Source organism: Fundulus heteroclitus, chromosome 22, assembly GCF_011125445.2.
Source record: "Fundulus heteroclitus isolate FHET01 chromosome 22, MU-UCD_Fhet_4.1, whole genome shotgun sequence".
In the NCBI taxonomy this organism is placed as follows: domain Eukaryota; kingdom Metazoa; phylum Chordata; class Actinopteri; order Cyprinodontiformes; family Fundulidae; genus Fundulus; species Fundulus heteroclitus.
In genome coordinates, this window is record NC_046382.1 from 13,359,172 (window position 1) to 13,373,379 (window position 14,208).

Below are 14,208 nucleotides of genomic sequence, written 5' to 3' on the forward strand. Positions count from 1 at the left end.
TTTTTTTTCATTAAATGATCGATCTTACAAAAGAAAGCCACTTTGTAATTCCAGTTTACTTTTATCGTGAACATGACCTTATAAGGCTGGTAATCCCTCAAACCCCCATTTTTGCAGTTCTTCTGTAAAAAGTAAAGCCTAACCCTAATACAGGGCATTAAGCACAAAACACAGAAATAGCCTCCTTCTGATCTCCACCTGTCTTCAGACAGACAGCTCCTTGGTTGCAGTGCCTGCTTCCAGCGCGGCGTGTTGTCATTCCCGCCGCAGCCGGCCGGGCCAAGCTTTGAGCCTCAGCTTTCTATTTAAGTCTGTGTCAATTGTCGACCATTGTTTCAGTAAACATAAGGTCACGTAACTCCTTGCCTGTTGCCTAGCAATGCAACAAAAAAGATATTAAACGCACGCACACAGCCGCGGAGACGAGAGGCGGGCGGCGACCCTCAAATACGGAAGGTCACGCAGAAATATTGCTTTTTGCATGTAGGAAAGACAGATATGGAAGTGATGAGCGGCGCGCGGAGACGGAGCTCCCCGCGGAGCAGGAAGCAGCGAGGGGTTCACATGCGACAGAGGTGGCGCTCTGTTGAGTCTGGCTTTGTTGTTTTCTGTGACGTGTCTGTGTGTGTGTGTGTGTGTGTGTGTGTGTGTGTGTGAGTGGGGGGGCAGACAATCCTGGAGGTTCTGCAGGTGCTTTAAATTTTAGATGACAAACTTCAACCGCAGCCTTTACTGTCGTCAGAACTCCCATCCAGAACCGAGTGGCACCTTTTGTTCTGTTGTTGCAGTGGTGACGCCGCTGAGGAACAAGCTGAACGCCAACATGCACATGTGGTGAGTTTAAGAAGTCATCACCACCAGCCGTTTGTTTTCCAGGTCATCGTATGAGGTAGTTCTGTGTATAACTTGGATATTATGACTAAACGGTCTGTTAATGCTGTACTCCTTCCTGTTATCATTTAAAATCCCATATATTCTGTTGCGTCTTTTTGTTCTTTGGATTTCTGCTCAAGGCCTTCAAATAATGTGTTTTACGTTTCACGTTTTGTTCTTCTGTTTATATTTTACACTGTTTGCACCAGTTGATTTGTTCTAATTTGTTATATGCGACTGTGACAAAATAATTTGAGTGAGGCAGACCGTGTAGATCTAAACTCACTGACTACTTTGTAAAGTAAAACCTGCTGGCTGTCACAAATAAGGAGAATGGATTGAAGTGACTTTATTTTAGAAATGTCCAGGAATTTCAAACATTTCTCTGGTATAGAGAGCAGTATAAAGTAGACAAGCGTAACCAGCACACTGCAAAAAGGGAACTAAAAGTAATTAATTGTCTTGAAATTAGTGTGTTTGTCCTTGATTTGAGCAGGTAAAAAAAAGATTATCTGCCAATGGAATGAGTATTTGGACCCCTTAGATATACTGTACTTGAAAAAGGATGATGGAGAATCTTATTCCATTGGCAGATCATTTAAACTTGCTGCTCAAATCAAGGACAGATGCACTCATTTCAAGAAGATTGTTACTAACTTTTAGTTCCCTTTTTGCTGTGCAGGTGGCAGCTGTGTGGACAAAATTGCCTCGGTGAAGTCAGAGGGGGGAAAAGGTCAGACTGGTTCCAGATTATAGAATAACTTAAATACCCGCTGATGGCTCATTACGAGTTTATTTCACTTGTGAAGCCTGTTGTTCCCTCGCTGAACCAGTTGAGCACCGTTTTTGACTCTGCAGCCTGAGTTTTGTTGCTGATGGCGTCTGTCCCGCCACAGTTTACCCATCTTCTGACTGCTACCATCTCATGAAGGTCAGGTCATCTCAGTCTGCTTTCCTGAAAGGGGGTAACGTGCTGGTCCAACCTGCTATTAGCTTGGTGTAGCTAATAAAGTGGCCTGTGAGTCCATCCCGTCTCTTAGGTTCTGACCCTAAAGCTACAGAATACAGACGCTAACTGGAGCTCAAGTTTCCAAACCTAAGGCTGGACCAGATGATCTAAGGGAGCAGAATTGGATCATAGATTATAGAAAGTTGTCCAGGTCCTGAAGCGGCCAAGCAGGCCCAGACCATCACACTACCACCGCCATCCTTGGCTGTATGGCGTTCTCATACTGAAATATTTTGTTAGTTTTACACCAGATTTAATTGGACACACCTTCTAAAAAGCTTAACGTTTTCTCATCAGTCCACAGAATAGTTCTGATATTTATGAAGCTGGATTCAACACCGTTTGAACCCAGTTTTTGGCAAATAAACGTTTGATGCCCGTGGATTTTTAAATGTATGTAAAATATTTAAACATACATTGTGGAATATAGCTTTTTTTTTAAGAAATATGTTTACATTAGTAAAAGAAACATTGTTTACAAAGTTTACTATAGTAGTTTTTTTATTTGTTACATATATTATCCTATATATCTAATCATAAGGGGGTCTAAAGTTACAACTATTCAGGGAATTAGAAAAAAGAAAAACTTAATTTCAGTAATTGAATGCAAAATTGAAACACGTCTTAGGCCGTCTGGAAAATTATGTTAAATTTATTACTAAGTTTTCCCAAGTCTGGATAATTAAGGAAAAATGTAAAAAAAAACAAAAAAAAAAGGTTTGACTCTGCAGACAAAAATCTGAATTGCCAAAAAAAAGAAAAGCTTTGTACATTGCATTGTAGTCATATAGTCTTTTATCTTTACCACATCTAAATGGGAGTTTTTTTTCCAACGTATCGATCATTTTGGTTGTTGTTTTACCAACAGTTAAACACGCATTCACTCCAAAAGGTGAAAAGGGCCACAGCTTCTTTTTTTTTTTTTGCCACATATATCCTTGCTGTTCTGGGAATTGTTTAGCTGCCAAAGTATTGAAATCAGGGCCGGATTATCCATAAGGGCCAGTGGGCCAGTGACCAGGGGCACCAACCATGGGGGGGGGGGGGGGTTATTTTTAAACCATGACACATGGTTTAAAAATATATTTTTCATAAATTGTTATGTTATTTACTTGAAATTGTTGAAAGACCATGCATTATTCGTTTTGTGAACACTGATGTCACAATAATAATAAATGATAAATAAATCAAGATTAGGCCACATGATCTATCACTCCCCCTCCCCAATCTGTCATAGTTGAGCTGGTCCACAAGTACGTGCAAATGTATCGTCTTTTTTAACGCTACAGAAAATTAATCCATTACAGAAATCCCCTTGATTATGCCTGATGTTTTTGACCGAAGGACAGCACGGGTAAGGGAGGGGGGGCCTTTGAGGTATAGTGCCCAGGGGCACCATATTGTCTTAATACGGGCCTGATTGAAATTACTATTTTAATTAAATTAGGATTTCTCTGGACAAAAAAAACAAGTGATAAGCTTTTATTTATGTCCATTTTAAGGGGATTTAATGAGAAATGTAACTTTTCAGCATATTTGTGTGTACCGAGATGGCGCCGACTCTGTCCTTTAAGGCACATGTGGCGCCCCAGCAGTCGTGTCATCGCTAAGGTGGGGACCGGTTCAGCTGCGTGGAGAAAAATCTGATCCTTGATTGCTCCTCGTTTTGATTCTAATTTCACCACAGGTTGCAGCACTTTACCCCCAGAACCCGGGACGTTTCTCCCTCCCTCGGTCTGAACAAACCAATCCTCTGCAGCCTTTTTGCTTTTTTCCGTTTTTTTTCCTTGTTGTGGAGCCGTGGTGAACGCGTCCTAATCATCCCTCAGTGTCTTCGCAGGCTCATTTGCATGTGGTTAATTAGTGTGTGAAGAAGCTGTCTGTGGTTTGCTGGCAGGAACCCGGACTCCAGCGTCTTGAACAACCTCCGGGATGTTTTGGAGATCGAATTCCCGTCACCGGCCACCCACGAAAAATCTGTATGTCACACAGATGCACCCTTTCCATTTCAAACATGTCCGTTCTCATCAGGATTAGCTCCAGGAGCTGTGCATGTTCAACTTTTAAGCGGGCGGATGTACACAACTGCTTTTTTTCTTTTTTTTCCCCTCTTTCTTCTTCTCGTCCATTTCCATATTTTTCTCTGTATGTATTTTTGTTTTTTTTGAGGTGGGCACAACTGCTCCTTTAATTGGGTTGTTTACAGATAAGATCATTAGAATAACAAAGATGGCAGAATTCTGTTCACTATCAAACCGCTTTAATCACGAAAAGCCATTTATCTCTTTTTTTTTTTAAAGAAAAAAAAATTCTCTCCCCTCCCTCCTCTGCGGATGGGTTGAAAGGGCGTTGTGTTTATCTGCTGTCGCCACGGTGATTAATGCCTCAGCTTCATTAACATTCAGAGGAGTGCAAAAAAGTTGGGTTGACCAGATGTTGATTTTTTTTCCTTTTTTTTTTTAAACCTGCCATCCTCTCTCTTAATGGATGGCTCCAGGGGAAGAGGGGGGGGGGGGGGGGAAACAAAAACAGAAGCTTCTCATTACACAGAAATGCAAAGAGAGAGAGTGCCCTGAAGGTGTGATAGTGGAGCAGCAACACAGAGTGCAGTGTGGGTGTTGCAGGTGATGGTTGGAGGGTTGATTTAGCATGTTTGTGCTCACAGACTCCACAACATGTTGGACAGCGCTACTGGACGTTTCTGATTTTGTGTGTTTGTGTGTGTGCAGAGTTTCAACGTGGAGTGCGGCATCTGTTACTCCTATCGGCTTGAAGATGCCATCCCAGATCAAGTGTGCAACGACCCCCGCTGTGGCCAGCCATTCCATCAGGCCTGTCTCTACGAGGTATGAACGCAGAACAGCTCCATCACCGAGGAGCTTCACTGACGTCTAACCTTCACACCTAATCTGCTGGATTACAGCGCCCTTCACTGCCCCTTCAACTTTCCCACATTCTGAAGCGTTACAACTAAAAAAAAAAAGACTTTAATATATTTCACTCAGATTTTAAGTTATAGACCAACACATAGTTGTCAATTACAATAGATGGTTTTCTTTTTGTCACAAAAATTAGCCCTAAATGGAAATCCAGTACAGCGGATGGACCACAAAAAAAGCTACTATTTAAGGAGAGAGAGTCACAAGAAGTCTCCATAGCAGAGATCTTGTAGGACAGAGGTCCCCCACCCTGGTCCCCATGTGCTGCATGTTTTAGGTGGTGCCCTACTGCCACACGCTTAATAACAGGAGTCACGTTAAGGAGGATGTGCAGACATCGAAAACGTACAGCATAAGAAGTCCTGAGCTCCAGTGTTGGGAACTTCTGGTATACAGGACACAGCAAACATGTGAAAGAGGGTCCAAAATGTAAGTTTTTGACTTGCCTGCAACACACTTGACTAATCCAAAAAAGGTTAAAAAAAAACAAAAAAAACAACTAGGCTTCTTTTCTGAAGCTCAAGACGTTCAGCTTCACAAAAGAAGTCTGGTTGTTTTGTGTTTTAACCTTTTCTGGATCGATCACGAACCTGGATGACTGAGAATCTTCACCAACTAAACACTGTGACATAAAACTATCGCGGGACATCCCATTATCAGGGCGAAACATGGCAGTGGCAGCATTATGCTGTGGGGATACTTTTCTGCCAAGTAAATTTCAGACTCTAGATGTGCAAAATTGGTAGAGACGTACGCTGAAAGGCTTGCAATTTCAGCAAAGTACTGCCTCAGGGGGGCTGAATACAGTTGCAGGCCACACTTTTCATATTTTTCTCCTCTAAGTTTGAAAACCACGTATCCTTTTCCTCACACGTCAGAATGTTGCCCTACGTTGGGGTTGTTCTTACCTGACTCCGCCAGATGGATTTGCTCCGCATATCCATCTGGAAACCTTCCGTTGAAGTAATTTTGGGAAGGGGCGAAAATACTGGTTAGCTGATTGGCCTATGTTGGTGATAGACGGGCCAAATAAACCAATCAGATTCGTCGTCGCTCTGTTACGAGCGACGACGAAAACACAACCACAAGCCAAGCTACTCTTGCTGCTGCAGGTAAAGGCTCGTTAGCTCAGCAAATAAATACTCTGTAACTCCGATAAAACTTGCTCGATAGCCACGCTAACGCTAGTTTCATCGGCTGAAGCCGCCATGTTCTTTAGACTGAACTGTCGCTCCTCGTTGCGTCACACCTCAACCCGCCTCAAAGCCAACGCTGATTGGACGTTCGTTTGGTGAACGGCTCCAAATTTTCTTTAACGGAGAGTAGCCAGACTGATCTGCGAGTGAAACCTTGAAAGCTCGCGAGATCAGGATGGTCTCACGAGGCTAGGGTTGTTCATCGTGATCGATGAAGCTCAACAGGTCTGGATAATGTTGGAAGGCACTGTGGAGTTTTCTCGGCAGCCGTCGAGTTTCCAAGCTGCTAAAAAGCCGCTAAAACAGAAAACATGACTTTTTAAAAAAAAGTCATTTTAGGCTAAACTAAAACAAAGAGCTTTTTATGAATTACTTTTATCCAGGAGGATAGCTGTAATATGTAAATACGTTTGCCCTTTAGTTGATTTTTACTGTGTGACAAATAACTACAAGAAACACACACAAAGGATTAGTGTTTGGCTGCAGGTTTGCTTTTCAAGTCTTTTAATGTCAGATTTATTTTGCTGAAGCAGGACAATAATTACAGTAGTGCAAAGGTTTAAAACAAGCACGTGTCGCACAAGTTTGAATTGTGTATTTAAATAAATACTGAGACTGCAATACTCAGAACAAGGGGAGAATTGAAGGAACTAAGTTATCGTGTCGCCACTGAGGCAAAGCTAGGACGGCCCAGATGGAAGAAGAGTGCTTCAGAGGTTGAGGAACCACAAAGACTCAAGTTTTCTGCCCTGAGGGGAACCCGGCGTAGGATCAGAGGTGAAGCTCTAGCTCCAAAATCGACACGTTCAAGCTGGACTCAAATTTGCGGTTGACCCCCTGAAGGAGACAAAATGCTTCCGGAGCAAAGTTTTTCAGTCAGACGAGACAAAGACGAAGCTGATGGGGCAAAACAAAGAGAGAAGCAGGTGTGAGGGAGGAATGTAACACCAAGAGTTCAGTCCCGGCTGTCTAACACTTGAAGCCTCAGAAAAAGTCTGAGTAAATACTTTTGTGAAATCACATTCTTCTTGCACGTTGAGTTTCTGCTGCGGTAGTTTATTGGAAATGTAAAATTCTCATTAGATTATCCACTACCGGCTCCCTGGAGCGTGTACAGTGGGGTTTGGTATAAAAAGTGAGGCTTTGACAGCCGGTTAAGGCCTGCTTACCATAACCATTATGAAGTTCACTGTATGCTGTAGGAAATGTCTTACTGACCCAACCTTAGTGAACACATTCAGCTTTATCAGGTTGTTCGTTAAATACAATATTTGGGGGCGTTTTGCAGCTCCGGGTCAGCTTGGCGTCTAATACTAAAGTTCAGTCTCTAGAGGTACGGCGGGATCGCTCCGGCGGACCGGTCCTGCCTAGAAGCACGGAGGAACAAACTCGTGACTATTTTCTCTGGATTTAGTGAAATTCTGGTTCTCAAATGTCTTGAGGACCTGGTGAAAGGTGGCGGGAGGAGATCTTGTTCACTGAGAAGCCCTCTGAAACATATTGTGCAGGATGATATTATATATAGGAGTAGTGTACATAAAAAAAAAAAAAAAAAAAAAAGTTTTTAATCAGCAGGATGTTTCCTCTCCCCTCCTCCAGTGGCTGCGAGCGCTTCCCTCCAGCAGGCAGAGCTTCAACCTTGTTTTCGGAGAGTGTCCTTACTGCAGCAAGGTACGTGTGCGCCTCCGACCGCCACAAAGGCCTCAGCTCTGCATACATATTCAGCAGCTACTCACATGGATCCATTCATCATCTGGCCTCGTCTTCTCACAGCGCCTCCACGTGTGGCTCTGTAGCTATAGCTGAGTCAGAGTCCTACTGGGGGGGGGGGGATCCTTACAGATTAGTCATTCACTACAACAACCTGCGGCTTCTCTTTCTCTTTCAGCCCATCACTGTGAAAATGGCGGCCCAGAAGTCCTGAGGAGCAACATGACGAAACATTGATCTGATATTAGATTTTTAAAAAAATAAATAAAAACTTTTACTTTTTCCTCCTAATGAACTTTGGCCAGCACAAAAACGGCACCAAACAGAAGGACGAAGCCCACAAAGACAAACTGGGACATCCTGGAGTTTCTCTGTATGGAAGCAGTTTCTGGTCTGGGATCTGGCCGCGCCGGAGCGCCCCGCTCACCAAAGCAGCCTCTGTGCTCTGAACGGATCTGGCCGTGCCCGACCCCGTTCGGGTGTGGCCTCTCATCCCAGTGTATTCTGTAATCCCCGTGCGTTTGTCTCTCCCCGTCGCTCTGTGCCTGGCCGTATTTCCCCGTCGTGGAGTTGAGCCCGTGTTCCCGTCTCGCCCAGATCGGGGTCAGCTCGTCTGCGTTCTTGTCGGGTCTTTTGGATTTAGTTCTCTGTTAAAAAATGTATTTTTTTTTTTTGGTTTCTTTTTATTTTTATTGCCCATTTTGTGTTGAGCTTGAGTCATCAAAAGATTGCAGAAATGATTGCATAAAGTCACAAAAAGCCGCCTGGCTGCGAGCCTTTTGGCCTCACACCTGTTTGGGCGGAGCTCCCGGACCAATGGGAGGACCTCTCAGGTAGCGCGCAGGAATCCGTTTGGGTCTGACCACCTCCTCCTCTTCTTCCTCCTCCTCCTCCTCATCTTCGCTGTCTTTCTCTTCATACGTGCGGGCAGGCCTCGGCCTCAGCGACCACTTTCCAGCAGCAGGAACCTCTTTGCTCTAGGAGGAAGCGGCAGAAACAGCGGCTTGTTACCGTTTTACCTGGAGAAAAAAAAAAACCTGAATCCGGCTTCGCTTCAGCCGGAGAACAGTTTGCACCGTGGGCTCATTTCCCTGCTTTCAGTCACTGCAGATAAACGTGAAGAAAACAGAAATAAAATGTGAATATGGTTTCATTAAATAATGAACCTAATCCTGTGGAGGTCTCGTTCTTTGCTTTTGTTCCCCGGGCCACCCTGCAGGTGGAAGTACAAAACATGCTGCTGGTGAAACAATCTCTCTGCGTTTTTGATGTAAATAAACATCTAGAGTTTAGATTTTAAATGCCAAAATGTTTCATTCAGAAATCCAGCTTTGTAACACGGAGAAGTAAAGTCGCTTAGCGATTAATACTATAATGCTATGGTAGAAATTATGAATATCTGTGGCGGAGTTCTATAGTTTATTAAACTCTGATGCCTTGTTATGCTCTCCTCACACATACATGTGCCTGTTGTATGAGTGACAATGCTGCTAAAGTATTCATGCCTCAGGTTGAACTAATAAAAGTGGCCAATCAGAAGACGGGTTGTTTTGCTGTCCCGAGAAAAGGATTGGACAGATTTTCTGTTGTTGTTGCATCTTAGACTTAGACAAACTTTGTTATTTTGTATGTACAGAGTGCATACAAAATGAAATTTCGTTGCATACAGCTTACGATAGTGTAATGAGGTTGCAATCGAAATAAAATAACATTACAATATGAAGTGATAAGAATGTAACAGTGCAGGAGAAAAACTGTTTTTTTTAAGTGTGCAGAAGAATCTTCCACCATGTTTATAGTGCAAAAAGGCATTAATATGAGAAGTTCAATGTTGGCAGTGCAAAATAATAATGGTGCAAAAATGCAGTAAACGTTCAGTTGTGTACTCTAAAATGTAAATGGATTATAAAAGTTCAGCAACTTGGCAGTGCAAAGTAATGATGCGAAATGGCCATAAAGTTCAGTTCTGTGCGTGTGTGATGCAGAGTCCAGTTTAGATCTCTGTCGCTCTTAAATGTTTCAGATCACATGTTTTAACATTAGACAGGGATAAAATGCAGGTTTAAAACTGATTTCATTTCCTAAAATAAAATAAAAACGCCATCCCATTTTAAGTCACGCCAGACACAAATGACGCTATAAGGTTGAAATGTGAGAAGCACAGATGAGGAAGAGAGAGAGGAAAAAGGCACGTCGCCACTGTGAGATGTCCTAACATTGTGAGGCTCTATTACCTTTTATACCACACCCAGACCTGAGTACTCCGAGGTGCAGAACCAATTAATCTGTAAAATCGAACCTGTCTGACATCATGAAGTAGGCTAAAGCATCAAGAAGCAACACATTATACTGATGATCTAAAAAGGTTCAAGAACTGATAAATTTGCTGGGATCTATAAGTCTGGATAGATGGTCTAAAAACACGAAAAAGTGATTAACCTTTTCTGAAACAACCTCCAGAGAGCATCGACAACTCATCCAGGACACGACCGGAGAACGTCTAAAGCACTGCAGGTCTCATCGGCCTCAGTTAAGGTCACTGTTCATTAGGGATGTCCCGATACCAGTTTTTTCCAGACCAAGTACGAGTACTTCAGTTTAGATACTCACTGATTCCAAGTACCGATACTGAGTACTTAATAAGTTGGTACTTATAGATCACAAATAACTTAACAAGAACATTGACACTGAAAACGACTGACCATCAATGGCGATGAATTCGGTTAGAGCTTCAGTTATCTTCTCTCCTTCTTTTTCTTTTGGAGGGTTAGCAAACCACCTCCTGGTGTACAGCACCACTACCTGGTATAAAGTGGTATCTAGCCTTTGAGTTGCAGCGTAGGTTGCTTTCTACGAGTATGAGTACCTGACACTGGTATCGATACCAGTATCTGTATCGGGACACCACTAGTGTTTATGGTACGACACAAATTCCTAGCTTACATTTCCCCGAAACGTCTGGATCATCCGCAGGCCTTTTGGGAAAGCTTTTGCGGACTGACACAAGCAAAGAGTGGGCCTGTTACGTTATGGTGTAAAAACAACACGGTGTTAGGAAAAAACTAAAACCTTTGGACCTGCAGGGAAACATGTTGGTGTTAGTTTGATGGCCTGGGACTGCTCTCCGTCTGCAGGACCTGGGTGACCTTGCTTTACTGAAGGTAAACCCTGGAGGAAAATGTGGGTCCTTTGATGCATGACTTTACTAACCCCCCCTCCCCATCCCAAAAAAAAGGTGAAATGGGATTTAGCATTAAAGATGTAGTACAATGGATTGAGGGACTGCAGACTGTTTCTAGCAGGTTGTGAGACACCTTACCTCTTTGGGCCCAGATTTAGTGAGGGGTGGTCCTCTTATGAAGCGAGCTGGCACCGGTTTAGACTTTGCGCTCTCGGGTTCTTCATCATCCAGCTCTGGGGTCCCCGGCTTAGCTCTGCGGGGTCCTCTGGCCGCGCCTCCTTTCTGCTGCTTCTGGAAGAGTTGGAGCATCACCGTGAAAGGACTTTGTAACTTTCTTTGACTTGCCGCTGAATAACACTACTTCACTTTCAAACTGTGATCGGCCATAAAAGAATCATATTTATCCAACAGTAATGGCAGACGATTCTGTGGCCTTTTTGCTCCGCTGACATTTCCTCTCCTCGCTAAAGCGTCGGTAAATGGCCACTTGTGTTTAACAAGGGATCAAACTGGCCAGCACTTTAGCATGGAAATGAAATGACACAAGGAGAGGAGAGGAAATTAGGAGCATAATTGGAGATACCCTGTGCCGGGTAAAGTGTGTGTCATCAGCTCCTTCAAACTGGGCTGTTGAGAGGACGGTCACTGGGCCACGCAGGGTCAAGAAGTGATTCTGGGGAATGGAGGGGGGTGTTGTGGTCTTCATTGGCGTGTTCCTTTCAGGGGGGAGAGCGGGGGATGTCAGCAGAAGGTTAAACCTCCCTTTCACTGCCATCACGTTTCTGCACTCTTGAGGTTAAGAGACTCACCAGAGGAAACCGTTATGGGCCAGCAGTGAGGGTCTTACATTTAATTATGGTGAAACATTAAGCACATCCTTATTTATGTCTAAGGTTTGCGTGTAAGGGTGCACTAAGCAGAAGACCGAGTCCTCACCAGGTCATTAACATTAACCTCTACTCAACCGTATTGTAATTATTTAACAAAAAACTGTAAAATCAGGACTAGTGTGTGAAGAACGAAGGAGCCCTGAATAACACTTTGCCATGACTTTGAAATTTGGCCAAATCGTGGGAAGTCTTGACTGGGTCTTGTTGAGGACTTCCAGGGTGCTGTGAGATCCCTGCACTTCAGGGAGCGTCTGAGCACAAAACCTGCCTTTTTGGTTTATTGCTGGGCAGCACGGCTGTGGCAACGGCAGCTGTTCCTTGGTTGGGTTATGCTCACCTGCCTGACTCTGCCAACTGCTGGGAGTCTGAAGGAAATCTTGAGGCCCTGCCACTAGAGATCAGGTGTAGGGCTGTTTGAATTCACACATTCAAAGAGCCATTTTGAAGACTGACCATTGTTTTCTATATTGATTTCAAGAAGCCGATCCAGAGTAACCCATTTTATCTGGGGAGACCAGTCCTAGAACAGGGGTGGGTTAACTCCTTTTCTAAAGAGCCAGTATATTGTAGATGTGCAGCCTCTCCAACACCGTTGAATCATGTTTGCAGAGGCCTGGTAATAACCTCTCAATTTGACTCAGGTGTGTTGAGTCCTGCTTGAGGAATGGAGCTGGCCACTTTGAATCATTCTGAAATACCAAATAAATTATGTTCTTCAAATGTTGGAAATTATAAAGTCAGACTCATCGTTTATGGCTTTTTTGAGTTACCAGCCACTCAATTTAAATGAAATGTCCCACAGTCCCCTAGACGGTTGCCCATCAGGCAGCTGTGAGGCCTTTTTGATGTTTGCACAGCAACATAACACACATACATGCTCATCTACTCTGCGCCACCTCTACTCTTAGGTCTGTTTGCTGTCTCACTCGCTGGAAATTCAATCAATAGATTTGAATAGTTTGTAAATGTCCCAGCTCTAACACTGAGGAGGCGGAGCCTACTGTAGGAATGAAACCCAGCAGCAGCACGGTTGCAGTGCCGCCCCATCATCTAGCACCTGGGTTCCTAAAGTAGGGGTCAGGACCCCCATGTGGGGGTTGTGGGATGATCCAAATTTCTGATTTTACAATGTTAGGGATATACCTGTTTTAATATAAAAATGTATGCCTTTGGTCAAAGAAAAAAAAAAATTATCCCAAATGTGAATTAAGACTCAAAATATATTTTTGCTATAAATGTACTCCTCCAATAATTAGGTTTCTTTAATCTAAATTGGTCCTCACACAATTTTTTTAGGGGGGAAATTACGACAATAAATCATGATTGTAGGTAGACAAGAATAAAGAACATTACGAGAATAGTCGTATGAGAGTTAAGTCCTAATATTAGTTACACAGTCGGCATAATTATTGCCAAAGTCCTGGTATTAACGTTAATTTGATTGATGTGCAAAAAAGATTTGTAATTCCGTTATTTGTGAGACTTTCCCAAAGTCTAACTTTACAAGATGCCCCACGTTCCTCGTTTTAACACAGGGGAACGACAGCACTATTTTGAGGGAGTTCTCCTGAAATGAATACTTTATCCTCATGTTTTTAGAACTTTATTCTAGTAATTTTCCAGGAACCACCTTCACCCCACCCACACAGAAAGGGGGTCAGCGGTCCTGGCGCTGTTATTTTTGGGCTTGCGGGCTGAAAAGTCCGGGAGTCCATGATCTAGCACACAACTGAATGCTGACGTCACACACAACAGCCATGACAGCTTTGGGACAAGATTTGCTGGGATCCCCGTGATCAGTTCTGGACCAAGAACTCTGACAATTTAGGTGTGGAAATGTGTGAAATTCTGGTATGGGAGATAAAAACCTGGAACCGTGCCTCATTGATCCTGATGTGTGACGTCAGGATGGCTTAACTACTAATTGATAGCCATTTCACACATGGAAATCATCTCGTCTTGCTCTCACCTTCTCTCGACTGAAAGACTCCTTGGTGGCAGACCCCTGGTGATCTTCAGGCACCGAGAAGTCAAGACCCCCTGAGACATCACAGGCCAGCAGCTCTTTCAGAAGCTGGTAGTCGGGCTTATCTTCGTAGTCCAGAGTTCTCACATAAACCAGAAACTCGGCCAACTCATCTGGTGATTGGAACAAACATCAAGAAAACAAGTTTAACAGGAAAGAAGGGGAAAAAAATTACAATTCTGGAAGGAGTCTCAGCAATAAAATCATTCGATAGAATGAGCTGCAGTCAGGCTGCTGGTCCAGCGACGCTTCTTCCTGTCGTATGAAGTCATTTCAGGAGAGAGGCGGCGGCAGCGAGCACAGGATGAACCTGAAGGTCTCTCGCCGCAGATAAAACACTGACTGGCCATGTATCTCCCCGCACGGAGCAGACCAGGCGTGCGC

General features: G+C 43.7%; 2 protein-coding genes across 3 annotated transcripts in view; one reads left to right on the forward strand and one right to left on the reverse strand.

Annotated features, from left to right (window-relative positions):
• fancl (FA complementation group L) overlaps positions 1–7,980 on the forward strand; it is a 36,096-nt gene extending 28,116 nt beyond the window's left edge. The window contains exons 10-14 of the mRNA XM_036126291.1: positions 789–834; positions 3,780–3,861; positions 4,612–4,728; positions 7,617–7,688; positions 7,906–7,980. Of these exons, the coding sequence (XP_035982184.1) occupies positions 789–834; positions 3,780–3,861; positions 4,612–4,728; positions 7,617–7,688; positions 7,906–7,941 (353 nt within the window). The 3' untranslated portion in view covers positions 7,942–7,980. The remainder of the gene's footprint in view (positions 1–788; positions 835–3,779; positions 3,862–4,611; positions 4,729–7,616; positions 7,689–7,905) is intronic.
• The window catches only part of vrk2 (VRK serine/threonine kinase 2), a 36,762-nt gene continuing 29,046 nt past the window's right edge, over positions 6,493–14,208 (reverse strand). The window contains exons 11-14 of one of the 2 annotated variants that reach the window (XM_036126289.1): positions 13,768–13,937; positions 11,047–11,196; positions 8,519–8,704; positions 6,493–8,374 (exon numbers count right to left, since the gene is read on the reverse strand). In XM_036126289.1, the coding sequence (XP_035982182.1) occupies positions 8,015–8,374; positions 8,519–8,704; positions 11,047–11,196; positions 13,768–13,937 (866 nt within the window). In that variant the 3' untranslated portion in view covers positions 6,493–8,014. Of the gene's footprint in view, positions 8,375–8,518; positions 8,705–11,046; positions 11,200–13,767; positions 13,938–14,208 lie in introns of both variants that reach the window. The other variant, XM_036126288.1, reaches the window with a different exon arrangement.